The 15,950-nt window shown below is 45.4% G+C and overlaps 1 protein-coding gene across 9 annotated transcripts in view; it reads left to right on the forward strand.

The window, feature by feature from the left end:
- Positions 1–15,950, forward strand: part of ATP6V1A (ATPase H+ transporting V1 subunit A) — a 1,210,625-nt gene that overhangs the window by 1,065,763 nt on the left and 128,912 nt on the right. For all 9 annotated transcript variants that reach the window (XM_069635876.1, XM_069635872.1, XM_069635874.1 and 6 more), the window contains one exon: positions 3,912–4,006. In XM_069635876.1, coding sequence (XP_069491977.1) covers positions 3,912–4,006 — 95 coding nt within the window. The remainder of the gene's footprint in view (positions 1–3,911; positions 4,007–15,950) is intronic.

Genomic DNA, 15,950 nt, shown 5'->3' on the forward strand with positions numbered 1-15,950 from the left:
GCTATTTATGGGCATGGTGACGTCTGCGCCGATACGGTGCCTGTCGAGGGACACCAACTCGACAGACGTCGATGTGCAGCACCCTCTACTGAGAAAAATGTTTCCGAGGCGAGCAAGCTGGAAATGAATTATCAAAGTTAAGGAATACATCGGAGGAACATCCCATCGAAAGAACGTTACCAGGTAAGAAGTAACTTGTTCTTCTCCCCTAAAGTTGTGTCTGATTTCCATTTAAATCAGAAAATGATTCTGCCTGCGTTCTACCCTCCACCTCATCCCAGTAAGGAGGAGTATAGATTGCACAAGCTGGACCCGAGAAGAGCTTTAAGCTTTTACATTTCTAGGCTTTCCAAGCTTAGAGTGGATATTCAACTTTTCATTGGCTACACCGAAAGGAAATTGGGTCAATCGGTGTCAAAACAAACCATATCACGTTGGATTGTGCTTTGCATTTCAGAATGCTACAGATTGACGGGCAAAGATCCACCACAAGGCTTAAGGGAACATTCTACCAGAGGCACAGCCTCTTCGACAGTCCTTCAAAGAGGTGTTCCCATAAAATCTATTTGTGAAGCAGAAACTTGGTCATCGCTGCCCACTTTTTCTAAATTCTATAGTCTGGATGCTTCCCACTCTAAAGAGCTTGCTTTTGGTAAAGCAGTGCTATATTCAGCTATATAATAATAATAAAAATCTACTCCCTCCTCCAGAGAGCTTTCTACACTGCTTTGGGAGTCTATCTAAGATGAGGACTACGTTGGTGGACACAATCCATTCGAAGAACAAGTTACTTACCAACTGGTAACGTTCTTTCGACTGGATGTTCCTCCAACGTATTCCTCATCGTTCTCCTATCCTACCCCTCTGTAGATTTTCCTGGTTATTACCACTTCAACTCTCGCAAGGCTGACACCTGGCTACCTACACTATCTATACAACAGAGCAAGACGGAAAAAACAGAACTGAGACCAACGGGCGCCGCACGTGCTACTTGTATACCCGATGACGTCACCCTTGATGGAGGCTTTTAAGGGACTTCGACTCCACAACATCAACGCACGCGCCCTCTGCCGAGAAAGAATTTCCGAAGTAGCTAAAGCTGGATGGAATACATCTAAGATGAGGAATACGTTAGAGGAACATCCAGTCGAAAGAACGTTACCAGTTGGTAAGTAAGTTGTTCTTCTGGGGCGAAGACGAACCTACTGGAGCCGAAGGACCGGCAGAGGGTCGAGAGCAAAGGGTAGAAAAACCCAGGAGATCCCAGCAGGAGGTTGTTGCCTCCAAAGAGCCATGAAAGATACGCAGAGAAGGCCAAATCACAGACAAGAAGACACAATTGGGGAGGCGAGGCCAAGCCTGTGGTATTAACGTTGACTCATGAATTTAAACCGTAAAGACAAGAAATTAATGCACATAGCCGGTGAACTGGCAAGCGACATAAAGGCTGGTGTGTGTTAAGGAAAGATTGAAGGCGCAACAGTATATCTCACAATTGAAGGCTGCATGCGTGTGGATGAGACGCAAAAGAAGGCAGACCTGTGGGTAACTTTAAATTACCAATAACTCTGAAGCCAGTGATGAAGAATAGTGAGTGTTCCGGCGAAAGGAAGTAGGCCACTCAAAAATCTAAGCGGAAGATGAAATGTTTGGTTATAAAGCGACAGTGAATGAATTCTAAAATGCGTAATGACCAAGATTAACTACGACAAAAAGGGAAGTGAAAAGGTGAATGTTGAACCTTTGTACTTGTGATATTGAACTACCCAGACCAAGAGACACTAGGGCAAATAACACAAGAGTCTAAGCTGAAAGGAAAAGTCAGTTGTCCTGCGGAGGTCTATAGTAAAAACCTTGCACTTTCGAAAGTCTTTGACATCAGGGAAAGATCAGAGCTTGACTGAGGGAGATCAAAATTGTGATAAATTAGGGGAAGGGAACCTCTAAAGAATGTGAATAAAGTGTGGGGAAGGGAACCCCTGCAAGTGCTGTGATTGAGAGGTCTGAGCCCGACCAAGGGAGACCTGTGTGAACTCTTGTTCAACTGTGAAAGAACTTTTGAAAGCTGAAATAAGTGGCTTTAACGTAGAAGGCCTATCAGGCCTCGATCCACGTTTTGAACTGCCTTTGTTTTGAGAACCTGAGCTAGAGTATCATCCTGTTTACGGGCACTGCCTTAGTCTGTGCTGCCCAACGTGGGAAGGGGAGAGCTGACTCAGCCACATTGATTCTTTAAGTTATGACACTGATTTTCCTTTACATACATATTCCCCTTTAAACACGTTTTGTATAAGAGATAGAGCAGGCATTAGGATTTGTTAGCATAGGCCATCTTTGATTTCACAGAGACCGACTAGGACTGTTTCTTTATTGTTTGATGGCAGAGACTACTCCCATCCTAACTATAGGGCAAAGATGGGGTTTTTCCAAACCCGAAAATTGAAAAAGTTTTTGAAATTGTCTTTTTTCAGTGTCATACACGTGATACCATGCCTCCCTTACACTACTTAGTGTTTAAATGCCTAGTATTTTGTTGAGCTCTGTGTGTAGCCATTTTGCCCCTACATCGATAGTTAGACCAAAGTGTCATTTACCCTGTCCATCAACTAGGGCGGCCTCCGAGAACCCTCCCACAGGGAATAGGGCTGGTTTTGAAAATCCATATCAACATGCTCTTAACGGGGAATGGAGCAAGATGCAAGGACAAAGGGAGCCAGGGTGCAGCAGCCTGTATGGCCAAATCAGGATCATCAGCAGCAGGGTAGCTTCTAGCAGTCTGCAAGAAAAAATCAGTTCTGGATCTCAGGAATGCACAGGGTCTCCCTCTAATACGCAATATGATATTCACCATGTGGATGTCTAATCCAGCCTACACACCAGACAGGCCTACAAATTATTTGGCAGCCAGCCTAGCATGCTTGCCCTAAAAAGCTCCAACATCACCGGCCCTCCCACACTGGATGTACATTGGGAAGTCTGGAGGACTTTATTACAGTCTACTACCATTTAAACCATAATCCTGGGTGCCTTGCTGGGCTCGTGATGTGCCAACTTCAGACTTTATTTTTGCCATGCCTTGTGGTCCACACAGACCATTGACAGTATGGCCAGGAGCAGAGCTTCACAAATGAATTGTTTCCCCTAAGGACTACCATATGGGTGCATCAGGCTACTAATGAAATAAAAGTAGTTGCAACACTGATGACAGCTGCAATTTATTTATGGTTTCAACAGCCTACTCTGCAGAACACTTTGAATGATAAAACCACCCTCGGACTTAAAATGGGTTAATAAAAATCACCTTTACCCTCGTAGCTATATGGGCTACTAAGGGCAGCACACCAGAAAAGGGTTGCACTAGCAGGGGACTTCAGTCTCTCTACAAAGGAAGTAAGAAAGAAAGGCTTCCCTAATAACCTCCCACAAAAGCATCCTTGTAAAATCATATGTTACCTAACCAAACAACAAATTCTACTTAACATCCCCAGAATATGCAGCATCACCAAAAAAGTGCAGCAGTTCACTCCACAGCCCCCTTCAATAAATGATGCTCCCGTGGACATAACCAAGCCACCTCTTATAACATTTTCTGATTACAAAATTCCCCACAGTCAATAAGCCATTTGCAATGCTTCCGTTCAGCGCTGTATCCAATAGAAGCCTTTGCAGTAATTAATGTTAATTAATTACCTGAGGGTTAATCAGGTATGTCAGGTATTTGAGCAGCCATCTGTTAGAAATTAGTTGCTTATTCTTGTGATGATTTTTGAAATATTGTGAAAAGATCAGATAAACAATATCCAATCGTCTTGAGATGGATGGTTTAGTCAGTCCTAGAGATAGTTTAACTCTGATCGCATGCTTACTTTGGATTTGAATATCAAAACTCATTATTTTGTTCTATTCTTTAGGCTTCATTGGCAGAAACAGATAAAATCACACTAGAGGTGGCAAAACTGCTCAAAGACGACTTCCTGCAACAGAATGGTTACACGCCGTATGACAGGTAAGAGCAGTGTGTTTTAATCCCTTTTTTCTCTGGGCAGATCAGAACTACAGCAGGGCTTAAGTGACGGAAAGTTGATTATTTTTAATGTAACTATGAACACCCACCTCAAAACTATTTGGAGTATTCTTCATTGGTTTAGCACATTGCAAGTCTTGTTTTTTTTTCTTATTATTTTAAGTACCCCTACCTATAAAACAAACCAGCCAAGCTTAATAGCAGATAGAACGTTTTGTCACCCTCCACCTTACAGGAGATCGTCCAATATATGATTGTATGCCAAGATCCCATGCAGAGCAGTGCTACCTTGACATCAGAGACCTCTGTGTTAAACCTTTTCCCTTATGTCACAGGGACCCACTTCCAAAGATCTGGTTTGGTGCATGAGCCAGATAATCACCTGATTAAAGAAGCAAGGCCTTATAAATGTGACTGTATGCATACTCGATGGCAAAGGGTATGTCACCTAGTAGCCTTATTTCCATCCTGCCTTAAGAAATAGGGATGCAACACACTGTAGATTCCAACTTCTGTTGCTGGTGGAATGTATGTGTTAAAGCAATAAAGTGTTATTTGATCAAACACAAGCATAGATCAGTATCTCTTCTATGAAAAAGAACCTCACAAAAATCCTATATAAGTTGATAAATGTTCACTTTGTCTTTACTGCATGCCAGTGTGCCAGCAAATCCAGAATATAGCAAAACAAGCAATTGAGGGATTAGGAGGCAGAAACTGTTATGGGTAAATGGAATCAACCTCTACAGGCCACACGTTGACAAAATACACCAGTAACTTCAGTATTTGATGGCAGGCAAACAACAAACTAACAGGAAATTAAGCAATTTAGCAGAGCAAGTCAGGGAAGTTTGAGGACTGGGGCTCAATATAGAGAAGTTTGCCAAATGTACTCTCGGCGTGTTTCCAACCTGCCATCTATGAAAGGCAGTAGTATATAAACCTCAGTGAAGATTTCTACAAGGCCGTCCATTCATCTCTCAGAAGATAGAAAAGACTCTTTATTTTTATTTATTTATTGAGCATTTGTCCGGTGCCTATACAACTGAGTGGTGTTTCCAGGCACCACAAGACAAAGTGGGCAGGGAACAGGGGAGTAAATAACAGTAGCAAAACAGTAACATAAAAGCGTGTGTTCCTGTAGGCCTTGTGACATTCGGATGTGCAAGTACAGTGAAGAGAAGTTCTGGAGATGGAGAAGGGAGGATGAGAGGGGGTACTGGAGGGAAGTTTTAAGGAGAGCTGTGTGTCATCATCATAACACTGGAAATGAGGGGAGAAGGAGAAAAGTGGTTTGCCCGACTTAAACCTCCTTTCCAGGGTTGCAAGTTGGTTCAGGCAGAAACAAAGGTAACCAGCCTGAATTATTGGGCCTGGGAAAGTTGATGAATATATCCGGTTCTTCCCTCGCCTCCTTCTGAACCCTGCATACTCCCTGTAGAGCGAGAGATTGCCCAGTAAGTCGGAACTTTCTGCCCATTCTGCAATATATCATTTGCGCTTTACAACCCCCTTAAAGGCTTCAGCTCGTCCAGGGAGGACCTGATACAATGGAATATACTGCACAGTGTTAGGGAGAATTCTCATCAATGTGCCAATTTCCTTCACCTTCGAGACCCCCAGCAACTTTGCTGGATTTTGAGGATTTTTTTTACCTGGAGAGAGTGTGAGCCTTTTTTTTCCCACTCTCTCATGTATTTTGATGTGTTCACTCTTGTCTTTTCTTTGGTTATGGCGTTTTAAACAACTCCATAGGCATCATCTTTTCATTTGTGTCACACAGCACCCTCAGTGCAGTGACACAGGGGAAGCCTTTTAGGCTACCCTAAGGTTTAAATACCTTCTCTGGGATAAACTACTGTTTCCCAGAGAAAGTAAAGCGCAATTGACTTTACTAGTCTTTTCACATTCCTAGACCCAGCCCACCCTATCTTACAAAAGAGTGCTGAAGAGGTTACCTAGTATCACCCGATGTCTAGAAACTAATGTAGCAGTCAAATGCTACCCTTTCCTCTCGAAATGGCTGGGGGTAGTAGTTTTACAACAAACTACCATGATTTTTCTCGACCACGAAAAACGGTAGCATCAAATCGCGGGAGCCATGTTTTTCAAGATGGCGTCTGAGCCCCCTTTGTTTAAACAGGTCCCAGTCTTCTTTTTTCGCCATTTCTTTTTGGAAAGGTTTGGTCCCTTTGTTCCTACGCCTTTGGCGGGCTTCAGGACTGAAGACCGCCTCTGGCACCCGAGTGTCTGGGGTAGGCAGGAAGTGAGGGAGGTGCCCAAAACTCCCTGTGTTTGGTCTCATATGAGACCGAAATGCACTCTGGCGTGATTGAATCGCCAAGTTCATCTCGACAGAGAAGCCCTTCAAGGACGACTTCTCCCTTTGAGTTGGAGTGACCAATCAACTCAACACTAAGCCACCTGCATACCATTCTCAGAGCTGGTTGTATTTTCCTCAGAGTGCTGCAGGAAACAAAAAAAACAGGGAGAGGGACACCAGTTTGTGTGCTTGAGTACAGCTGCTGGAATTGAAGATTTGCCATTTGCTAGCTTTTTGACCAGTCCCAGTGCAGAGCAGGAGTCCCTCGATGTCCTCCCTCTTGTCCCCACGACTGAGGCTCAGGAACAGCGAGATCTGCAGGAACTGCCAGGAACCGACGTCTTCAGCTGCATCTTTTTCTTCATTGTAAGGTACTGTGAAAACCCGACTTAGGGAACTTACCTCTCACCGCAAAAGTGCTTGAAACTTTGGCAACTTGCAGGCCTAGTCAGCTTGTGACCCAACATACGAATCTTTTACGAACTACTTCTGAGAACTTTGGCAAAGGCTTTTCCGTTTAACTACAAAAACTGCTTTATCCTATACAAGACTTTAGCCTAACCTATTGCATTGAATTGACTCCTCTGGTGAACTTAAAGTATTTACACTGTCGAATAACTGTAAGCTTCTTTTTATTAACCTATGCATTTTTGCTCCTACTTCAAAGTAGTTTAAATGTCTCAGAAACGTACAGTGTAAAGTACTGAAGTATATTTGTGTGTGAGTTATAGTGCCTCCTTCTAGTGAATGTTTTATAACTGACTGAAATAAATTAATACGTGTTTTATCAAGAAACCTTGAGTTGTAAGAGTCTATTTGAATACTTGTGATTGTAGACCTCTGTAACATCATTACAGCTCAATTCCCTTCTTGAGATGAGCCTTGCTGCTCAGCAATGCTACCAAAACTGTGTGGTACAGACTTATACCAAAGGTTGGTTTTGATTACACCTCTAGTCCTAGTTGTGTGTAGTGGTCCCAAAGGGTACTGCATACAAACTTTGCCTAACACACATCGTAAGCTTGAATTGGGCAAGGGTAGAGGCCGTGTGAGATTGAGATGATTCACCCAAATCTTGGTAGAGGGAGTTGTTTGGTGTCCTCGGCTAGCTTATTCCATAGGCCTCTGGCTGCCAGGGACACTAGACCCAGCTCATGTCTAGCCACAACACTGGGAACATGTTGATTCAAGCCCAAGGTTCACTTTCAAAGGAGCCCCTGAAGAGTGTTAAGTGGGGCCCCCAAACCGAACAAAAATATGCCCAAGCCATATAAAATAGTTAGTTGGATGTTTAATAAACCTGATCAAAGGGATTAGGGAGTAGCGGCAGAGTTAGGAGTAGATCCACTTCATTTTCAACAGTAGGAAACCCCTCCCTAAATAGGGTAATCCAGGCCCACCTAGAATAGCTGGTTGCAAGGTCCTACCCTCCAAATACAAGTTTTGGGACGTTTCTAGATCGAAGATGACGACCTTTGATTTTTGTCTGTTGATTTGCAGGTTATTCTGGACTGCGTTCTGGAAGAAGAGGGTCAGTTTCCTGAGGCCAATTGGGGTTTTATCGAATAAGATATTATCGGTGAATGCGAGACAGTTCAATACTAAACTGCCCATCTTGATCGGATTGGTGTTTCCCGCCTTCCATAGGGCTGCAATGTCTGAAATATACAAATTAAAGAGGGTTGGGGCCACCGCAGAGCCCTTTCTCAGCCCCACAAATGTGGAAACAGGGGCGAACATAGCCCCGTCCCTCATCAGCCTGACCCTCAACGAAGACTCTTTTTATTTAACAGTTCCAGAATCTGAAAAATTGTTAACAGGACCTTCCATTCTATGAGATTTCTCCAAAGGGGTTCTCTGCTAACCGTATGAAAGGCGCAGGACATGTCTTTAAAAGCCATATAGACAGTGCCCATCGCCCCTGTTTTTACGACCCCAGAGGGATGGGGAAATATTGAACCATTAAGGGAAGTCCCCATTCCCGAGCGGAAACCCACCTGGTGTTTAAACAAAAGGATAAGTTCCTCGACATGGCGGGAGAGGTCTCTCAGGAGAAGGGAGGTGAAGATTTTACTGCAGGCACCAAGCAGGGCGATGGGTCTGTAGTTCTTGGGATCGGATGCATCGCACTGTTTGAAAATTGGAATGATAATAGATTGCTTCCAAGTGGTGGGGATTTTGGCCTCCCTGTAGATGGTCCTAAAAAGGTTCAGTAGAGGGCCCACCCATAATTCTGGCTCCTGTTTGAGAAGCAATGGCGGGATGCCATCAGGACTGGGGCCGCAGATGACCTTGCCCTACCAATATTCTATCTGACATCCTCTCATCCCAGGGACAGACCCTCCCCCCCCCCCCCCAGTCCTCATTACCCATGTTGAGGATCGAACAGTCTGACTCATTAGTGGGCCGAGCAAAGTTAGTCTGAAGATATCCCACCCACAACCTCTGCCAGCAGCCGGACCCTTAGAGACTTGGCTGACTGTTCCAGGAGTAAGCATGGTTATTACCTGACAGGGATTTAATTATTGCCTGGTTTGCTCCAATGTGAGCCTGCCTTTTGCTGTGCATTAACATAGAATTATAGCAAGCCAAAATGTTGTTCTTTGCAGCAGTTCTTTTGATCTTTTGTTGCCGGCAACTGGATAGAAGTAAGGGAGTGCAGTGCCTTCCTCTTGCGTTTCTTTGCTTGGGCAAAAGTGGTGTCATATTTGTGAGGATGTCTTTTCCCAAAATTGGGTTTACCCTTCGCTACGAGAGAGGTCAGGCAGGTCCTCCAAAACCACTTGTGCAGTCTTCGTGATTTGTCATATGATTGTAAATTTTGAGAAATTTCCTGCACATGGAGACGTTCCATTTGACTGTCAAACCCCCTCTAGCTGGAAAAGCAAAGGCTGTAGACAGCTTGTTGGTAAATGCTCCAGCCTTAGATGGACAACTAAAATATGGGACGATGGTCACTGCCCACAAATGGGACCCCCATAAGCGGTTCACGGGAGGTTAGCAAGGGGGTAGAAATAAAGTGATCAATCCAAGATTTAGAAGTGGCACGGAACCAGGTATAAAAGGAAGCCACTTGATCAAGGGAGGGTGACCATAAGCTCATATCCCAGTTGAGCAAGTGATTGGGCTAGATTTGGAAAAAACAATTTCAGCGTCATTGCGCCAACTCTATGGAACTCACTTTCTCTTCACCTCAAGAGCTCAGATTCATTGGTGAACTTCAAAAAGAATCATAAAACTCATTTATTTACCGCCCCCTAGTTTCACGACCAGACTGTCGCTTTCTTTGTTGATCTCTGACCCACTATGTTCTTTCTGATTTAACCTCGTCTTGTATGGTTTTGCGTGCGCTGTGAGGCCTGCGTGCGATTTTGGCACGTTATCAAGAATTAAAATAAATAAGGGCGGGGTCAGCCGGGTCCAATGAGGGATTAAAAGACACTCTGACTTGGTCCGTATACTGTCTAGTGCCCTCCCCACAACGAGCGTTAAGGTCACCTTCCAAAATAATCATTTAGCCTTTGACTGTTGCCAGCCAATCCTCGAGAAGGCCATCAAGCGCTTTCCAGGAAAAGTCCAAGGGTATGTTTTGCAGGGTTCCAGTAAGCATTCACTAGGTGAAGAACTTCCGAGCATTTATTGAGTGTAATATTAACCGCTTAAATTCCTTCCAGGTGGCAGTTATCTCGTGGTGATTGCACTTCATGCCCAGATCATTGGCAACGACAAGCCCCCCCATCACCTGCCGGGTACGCCCTTGGGCCCCCTAATTGCATTCTTATGGTACAAATGGAACCCTTGTAGGACAAAGGAACTTGTGGCCATCGTTTCTTGCAACAAAAAAAAGAATGTTAGATTCCCCAACCCTAGTGTGAATCCCCTTAGACAAGTTATGGAAACCGCAAACATTCCAAAATAAGAATGTAGAGTCCCTGTCCTATAGTGGGATTTTTGCTTGTTTAATCTTAGAAAACATCTGCACTGCGGCCTTCAGCCAAGACCAGTCCTCCAAGGCCACCGTTAGTCCAGACAAGGTCTTAGATCATGTGAGTTCAGGTTCTCAGACATAGAGGAGGATTGAGGTGACATATAGTTAGCCAGGGCAGTTGGATCATGGAGATCAAAAATATCATAGCCCACCACCTTCAACAATCCACGCTCATTCCAGAAGATTTGCGCAATGAGATTGGCCATGAAATGACAGACCGATCTGCTAGAACCTGATTTAGGGAAAATTACACATGTGACGTCGTCCGAACGCAAGGCTTGTAGTGATGGAATTTCTTGAAAGCATTTGAGTTCTGTTCATGGGTTGGTTATCATTTGGATGTAGAACAAAGTTCCACCCCATGAAAATGTTATCCCTGTGGGAATCTTGTGGACCGTTGAAATCGGAATGGGCCTCTCCCGAGTCCCTCGTCCGGAGTGGTGTTGCAGTAGGCTTTGTGACAGCTTGCTGGTTAACCAGCAAGTTTGGGACAATTATTGGCACACTGGTTGGTTGAGGTGGAGTGGGAGTTGCTGAAGTAGCGTTACCCAGAAATTGAGTCTTCTTGGTTTGTTTGGTGTTCTTTGTTCTTTTGGGACTCTGTTGTTCAAGAGTGTCCCCTTCCGATAGGTCATGAGCTAGGGCTGGCAGTGTAATTGCTTCCACAGCCAAGTCCTTTACTGTGTCCTCACCCGAGGGGGTATTTAAGAATTTGGACGTCTTTTTTCTTTTGTTCAAATTTGCAACTGGTAGGTTTTTAGTTTTCTTTTTCTGCTGTTCTTTTTTCTTTTTGGATTTTTTGGTGCGTTGATTTCTTGGCTGTAGCTCTTGTTATTGGGAGCCTCTTCCATGTTCTGATACTCTGGCTCAGTAGATACCCCCTGTAGGTCACCATCGGCCTGTATTGGGGCAGCCAACACTGATGAGAATGTCGGGAATAGTACTGTGTTTCCTATTGGGTGATGCATGGAAGTCCAACGGAGATGTTACAGGGACTTCTCAAACGTCCTCATCTCCACAATCGTATTTGGAAGCAATTGAAGTCGACGTCTGAGGTTTTTGACTTTTCAGCAATTTAGACACCTTTAGAAGCCGATAAGACCAGCTTCCTTGAGTTGTCCTCCATGATATCTTTAATGTTGTCATATAGCCTGAGCATGGATTCTAGCAGCAGGCGAAGTGCCGAAATCGATGCAGGCCCCAGAGTCAGTCTGTGGAAGTATCGTGGAATCCATTCTCAACTAAATATTCCTGGGCATGAAAAAAATCACCCACAGGGAGCTTCTTTAAGATGGACTTTGGATTGATGATTGTTGAAATTGGTGAAGCAGGCACACAAGGATTATTCATCTGCACAGGTGGGAGGGCCCCCAGGGAGTGGGACCTGTAAGTTCTGTTAGCGATGCCCTCCAAGTTGTCACATAGTTTTTCAAAAGAATCATCCAGATTCATTGAATCATTCAACATTGACATTGGGGGAAGCTGCAAACAAGGGTAAGACCCAGGCCCCTGAATCTCCCTCTCGCTCTGAGTAGTAGACATGGAAGCAGTGGCAGGAGAGTGGAGTTCCACCTCTAAGGTAGTGCTGTGATTTGAGCATAGTGACACAAAATTGTCAGTTGGAGGAATAGTTGAATCCTCAGTGAGCTGCCTATCAGGCAGCCCTGGTGGCCCAGTACCCCGGACTGACCCAATCAACACTTGAGAAAAGAGGTGGAGGGTGGGGGGTGGCGGGGAGGGGTGAAGAGGATGTGTTGTGGACAAGACATGAAAAACCTGCATTTAGTTTCCCTCCAGGGGGGCATTATTTGACACCACTGTTGTTTGAAAAGTGCCCTCACCGTCTGGGAGAGCCCTCCCCCGCCTCTCTCTCTCTCTCTCTCTCTTTAAGGGCCACTAAACCCTTGTCAATGATAAGGAGCCACCCACTCTGAAGTTTGGGTACCGGCATAATGCTTCATAGTAGTTGGGAGGATAGTAGAGCAGACAGTTAACTGCTTACTGTGTCATAGTTGTGGTAATGAGATAAGCACCACACGCAACACTCGCCCACAAGCGAAGGTGGGGTTTATGAGTAGTCAGCCAGGTCCAGAGGCAGTGAAGCTCCTCCCACTGTGGTAGAAATGATAGGTATTGAAGCGCTGATGCACTGTTACAGCAGTGGAAAAAAGCTCTGTGAGGGACAAACTGTCTATAGGTCAACAAAAATGAATAAAGCAGCACAGAGCAAGGGATCAAAGGACCACTTGCCACCACTTGTGCTCTCCAATTACACTACTGGGCGCACAATACTCCCATCGGGCCTCCCCTCACCAGGAGATCCACACAGGTTATAGAGTGCCCAGAAGGAGGGAGCTACTGTCAAATTTAGAGCGGAGGCTGCCTCACACCTGGGGGGCTAGGTTGTAGTGGTAACCAGTAGGAGGGAGGAACATGAGGAAAGAAAAGAAAGAGGGAATCCGCCTCGCAACAGGGGCTGTGCAGGGTGCAGTGTGCACTCACCGCTTTTTAACCTGGGCTCACCAGGCTCACCCCTAGAGTCTTTCTATTTTTTATTTTATTTAAATGTGTTCCTTTACCTCAGCCCCCGCGGAACTTCACAGCATGACGACGCTGCTGCTGCCGCCGCGCCGCATTCAGCTGCCACCAGCCTTTTTTCGCTACCGTCCTCGTTATCTTCGGGAAGAAGAATCGGGAGTCCAAGAGTCATGGAGCACAAACTCCAGCTGTTGCAGCGGTGGTAATGAGCAACAGCAAGAACTTTGGAGAAAAGGACCTACAGACGTCCTTCAAACATGCAAGGAGGAAGGTGTCAAACCGCACTGCTTCGCTTCACAAAGAACGCAACCGCTTCCGACACTGCTCATCCACTGATATTCATGGAAGAACACTTTCCTAATTTTGCGTGCACCTCAGAATTTCCCTATTTCCAACCGAGCTCCCGGGTGGGACCTGAATGATGTTCTTACCAGACTAATGGGGCCTCCCTTTGAACCAATGCACAAGGCTAGCCTTAAAGCACTCACCTACAAGACCGTCTTCTTAGTGGCAAACACCTCTATAAGGAGAGTTAGTGAACTGCAGGCCCTTTCAGCTCAGGACCCGTTCGTCACGATTCACAAAGACAAGGTGGTTTTGCGCACACATCCTCCCTTTGTGCCAAATTCATCGTGAGGTTCTATGTAAACCAGTCCATAGAACTACCCACCTTTTTCCAGAACCCCACTAACATGATGGGGAAAAAGCCTCCACACACTGGATGAGAGGAGAGCGGTTATCTATCTGGAAAAGACAAAGCCACTAAGAAAAACAAAGCGGTTCTTTGTCTCAGTGGCAGCTGGTAGAAAAGGGGGCCCTGTCTCTAAATTGGCTATTTCTAAGTGGATCGTTAACTGCATCACACTGTGCTACACTCTTGCCAAGAGAGATCTTTCCTTCACGCCTAGAGCACACTCTACTCGGGGGTACAGGGACTACTATAGCATTCATTGGAAATGTTCCTCTTGGTTCCATTTGCAAAGTAGCAATCTGGAGTTGTGTACACACCTTTACACAACACTACTGCCTAGATAAACACTATAGGTCTGATTCTCCGGTGTGACAAGCTGTGCTAAGACATCTTTGTTACTGTTCCTTCACACACACACACCCCCCCCACCATCTCTGGGTCCTGCTTGCTAGTCTTTGCATTACTCACTGTAATAGCATTTTTGATGATTGGATCTGCTTAGATTCACATGCGCCCATCCTTCTTCCCCTCGTGGAGTAGAAGGACCATAGACCTCTTACACCTTCTCTCTTATGTACTCCCTCACACTGACTGTAAGGCTCCCTCACGGCATAAAAAACACAACCAGAGGGACCTCGACGCATGAGGGATTTTGGGTACACTACACGTCACGTTAGGGATAGTCTTGCCCATGTCGACTTCCCCTTTCGATCTTCGAAAGAAAGAAGCAATACTCTGCGATTACCACTAGATGTTGCACTATATGCACAGCATGTGAATCTAAGCAGATACAATCATCAGAAATGCTATTACGGTGAGTAATGCATGATATATATATATTTCTGAGGCTTGTATGTATTACAGGGCCCGCGGTAGCAACAGTGTAGTTATGGTTAAGTTGCTAAACCCATAGGAATACCACTTTTTCAGCGGCTTATAACTTTGCTCGCTGTGGACGAATTCAGATAAAACGTTGCCAAAAAAGTATATGGGGCCCGCTGAATTTTGGAAAGTTGGGTGATGTTTCGTGAAGGGGGGACAAAGTTATAGAGGGTCCCCATTTTTTTTTTTTTTTCCATCGACTGAATGGGCAAAAACTTTGAGCACAGCTATAGCCCAAACAGCTGGACAGATTTTAACCAAATTTGCGGCAGGAGCGGGGGACTGGTTCCAAAAGTGTGCTTTTGTGTGTTTGGTGGAGATATGAACAGTACTTTTGTTGCAAAGAACTGAAATGTAAGTCTAAAAAAATTAGTGGTATCTGGTTCCGCTCCGATAACCCATTTCCCCGTTCTCGCCAACAGACAAAAGTCTGTTTGGCTTGCAGTAATGCGTGATGTCGGCAAACATTGGACACGCCCGTTGGTCGGCTGGAGGGAAGCGTACTGTGCGTCACAGTTTTTGGGAAACGCTGCCATGGTGTATCGGAGGACAGTGCGCCGCCGGAAGGGCCTGGCAGACATACTTTACGCCATGTGGTGGTGGAAAGAAGGGTTAGGGGAGTGAGAAGTGGTTAATCTGAGATATGTCATTAGGTGGAAGAAGACGGTGCTGTGTCTGAAGTATCCATGCATACTGTGCCAATTTGCGGGTCCCTCCACAGGCGACTACCATGTGTGGTGAATGCAGGCAGCCTTCGTTACGGCACAATAGCTTGTGCAGTGACCTCTTACCGCGGTGACTCGTGGCAGCTCAATTGCAGAAGGGGAGTGCTTTGCACATGACATGAACTTTTTAACATTGCGTGTACTATGGTGTGTTGCGTGTGGTAAGGCCGTAGCCCACCTGTGTCCTGGTTGCAAGTAGGTTTGACATTTTTGCCTTGTGTGTGTGGTTCGTCAGCATTGCATACATTCTTGGTTCCATGCATGTGGTGATTGTTAGCACATCCTACAGTGTTTAGTCCATGGCTGCAGCTAATTGAGGGAACAGTCCTGCAGTGTGTGCACTGCGTGCATAGACTGGATAGGGTTGAACTGCATATTTTATAGGCTAGGGTAGTGTCCATTTTGCGAAGTGCTGAGTACTGTACTGTACTGCACTATGCAGTATTGGTTTTGTGCACTTAAGAGTGCTGGGAGCATGGCTACTGTTGTGAAGATTTTGTGGTTTGGTTGGCAGTATTACAATGCTATGTGAATGGAAATGGGTAGGGGTGCCGGACACTGTGGTATGTTTGTGGATTCTGGTAATTGTTACACGTTTGCATGCATCACTGTATTTTGGTGCGGGGGTTGGGTAGAAGTACCGCTACCTGTTCCGTTTGTGGATTGTGGTACCTTTCCTAATGATTGCCTACATGGCTCTGTTATGTTGTGCTGGGTGTGGCCAAGGCCTAGCCATGCACCCAAGAGCCTAGGCCTTGATGACAGGCACCACAACATAA

This window comes from Ambystoma mexicanum, chromosome 7p, assembly GCF_040938575.1.
Source record: "Ambystoma mexicanum isolate Mex_15411 chromosome 7p, UKY_AmexF1_1, whole genome shotgun sequence".
In the NCBI taxonomy this organism is placed as follows: Eukaryota; Metazoa; Chordata; class Amphibia; order Caudata; family Ambystomatidae; genus Ambystoma; species Ambystoma mexicanum.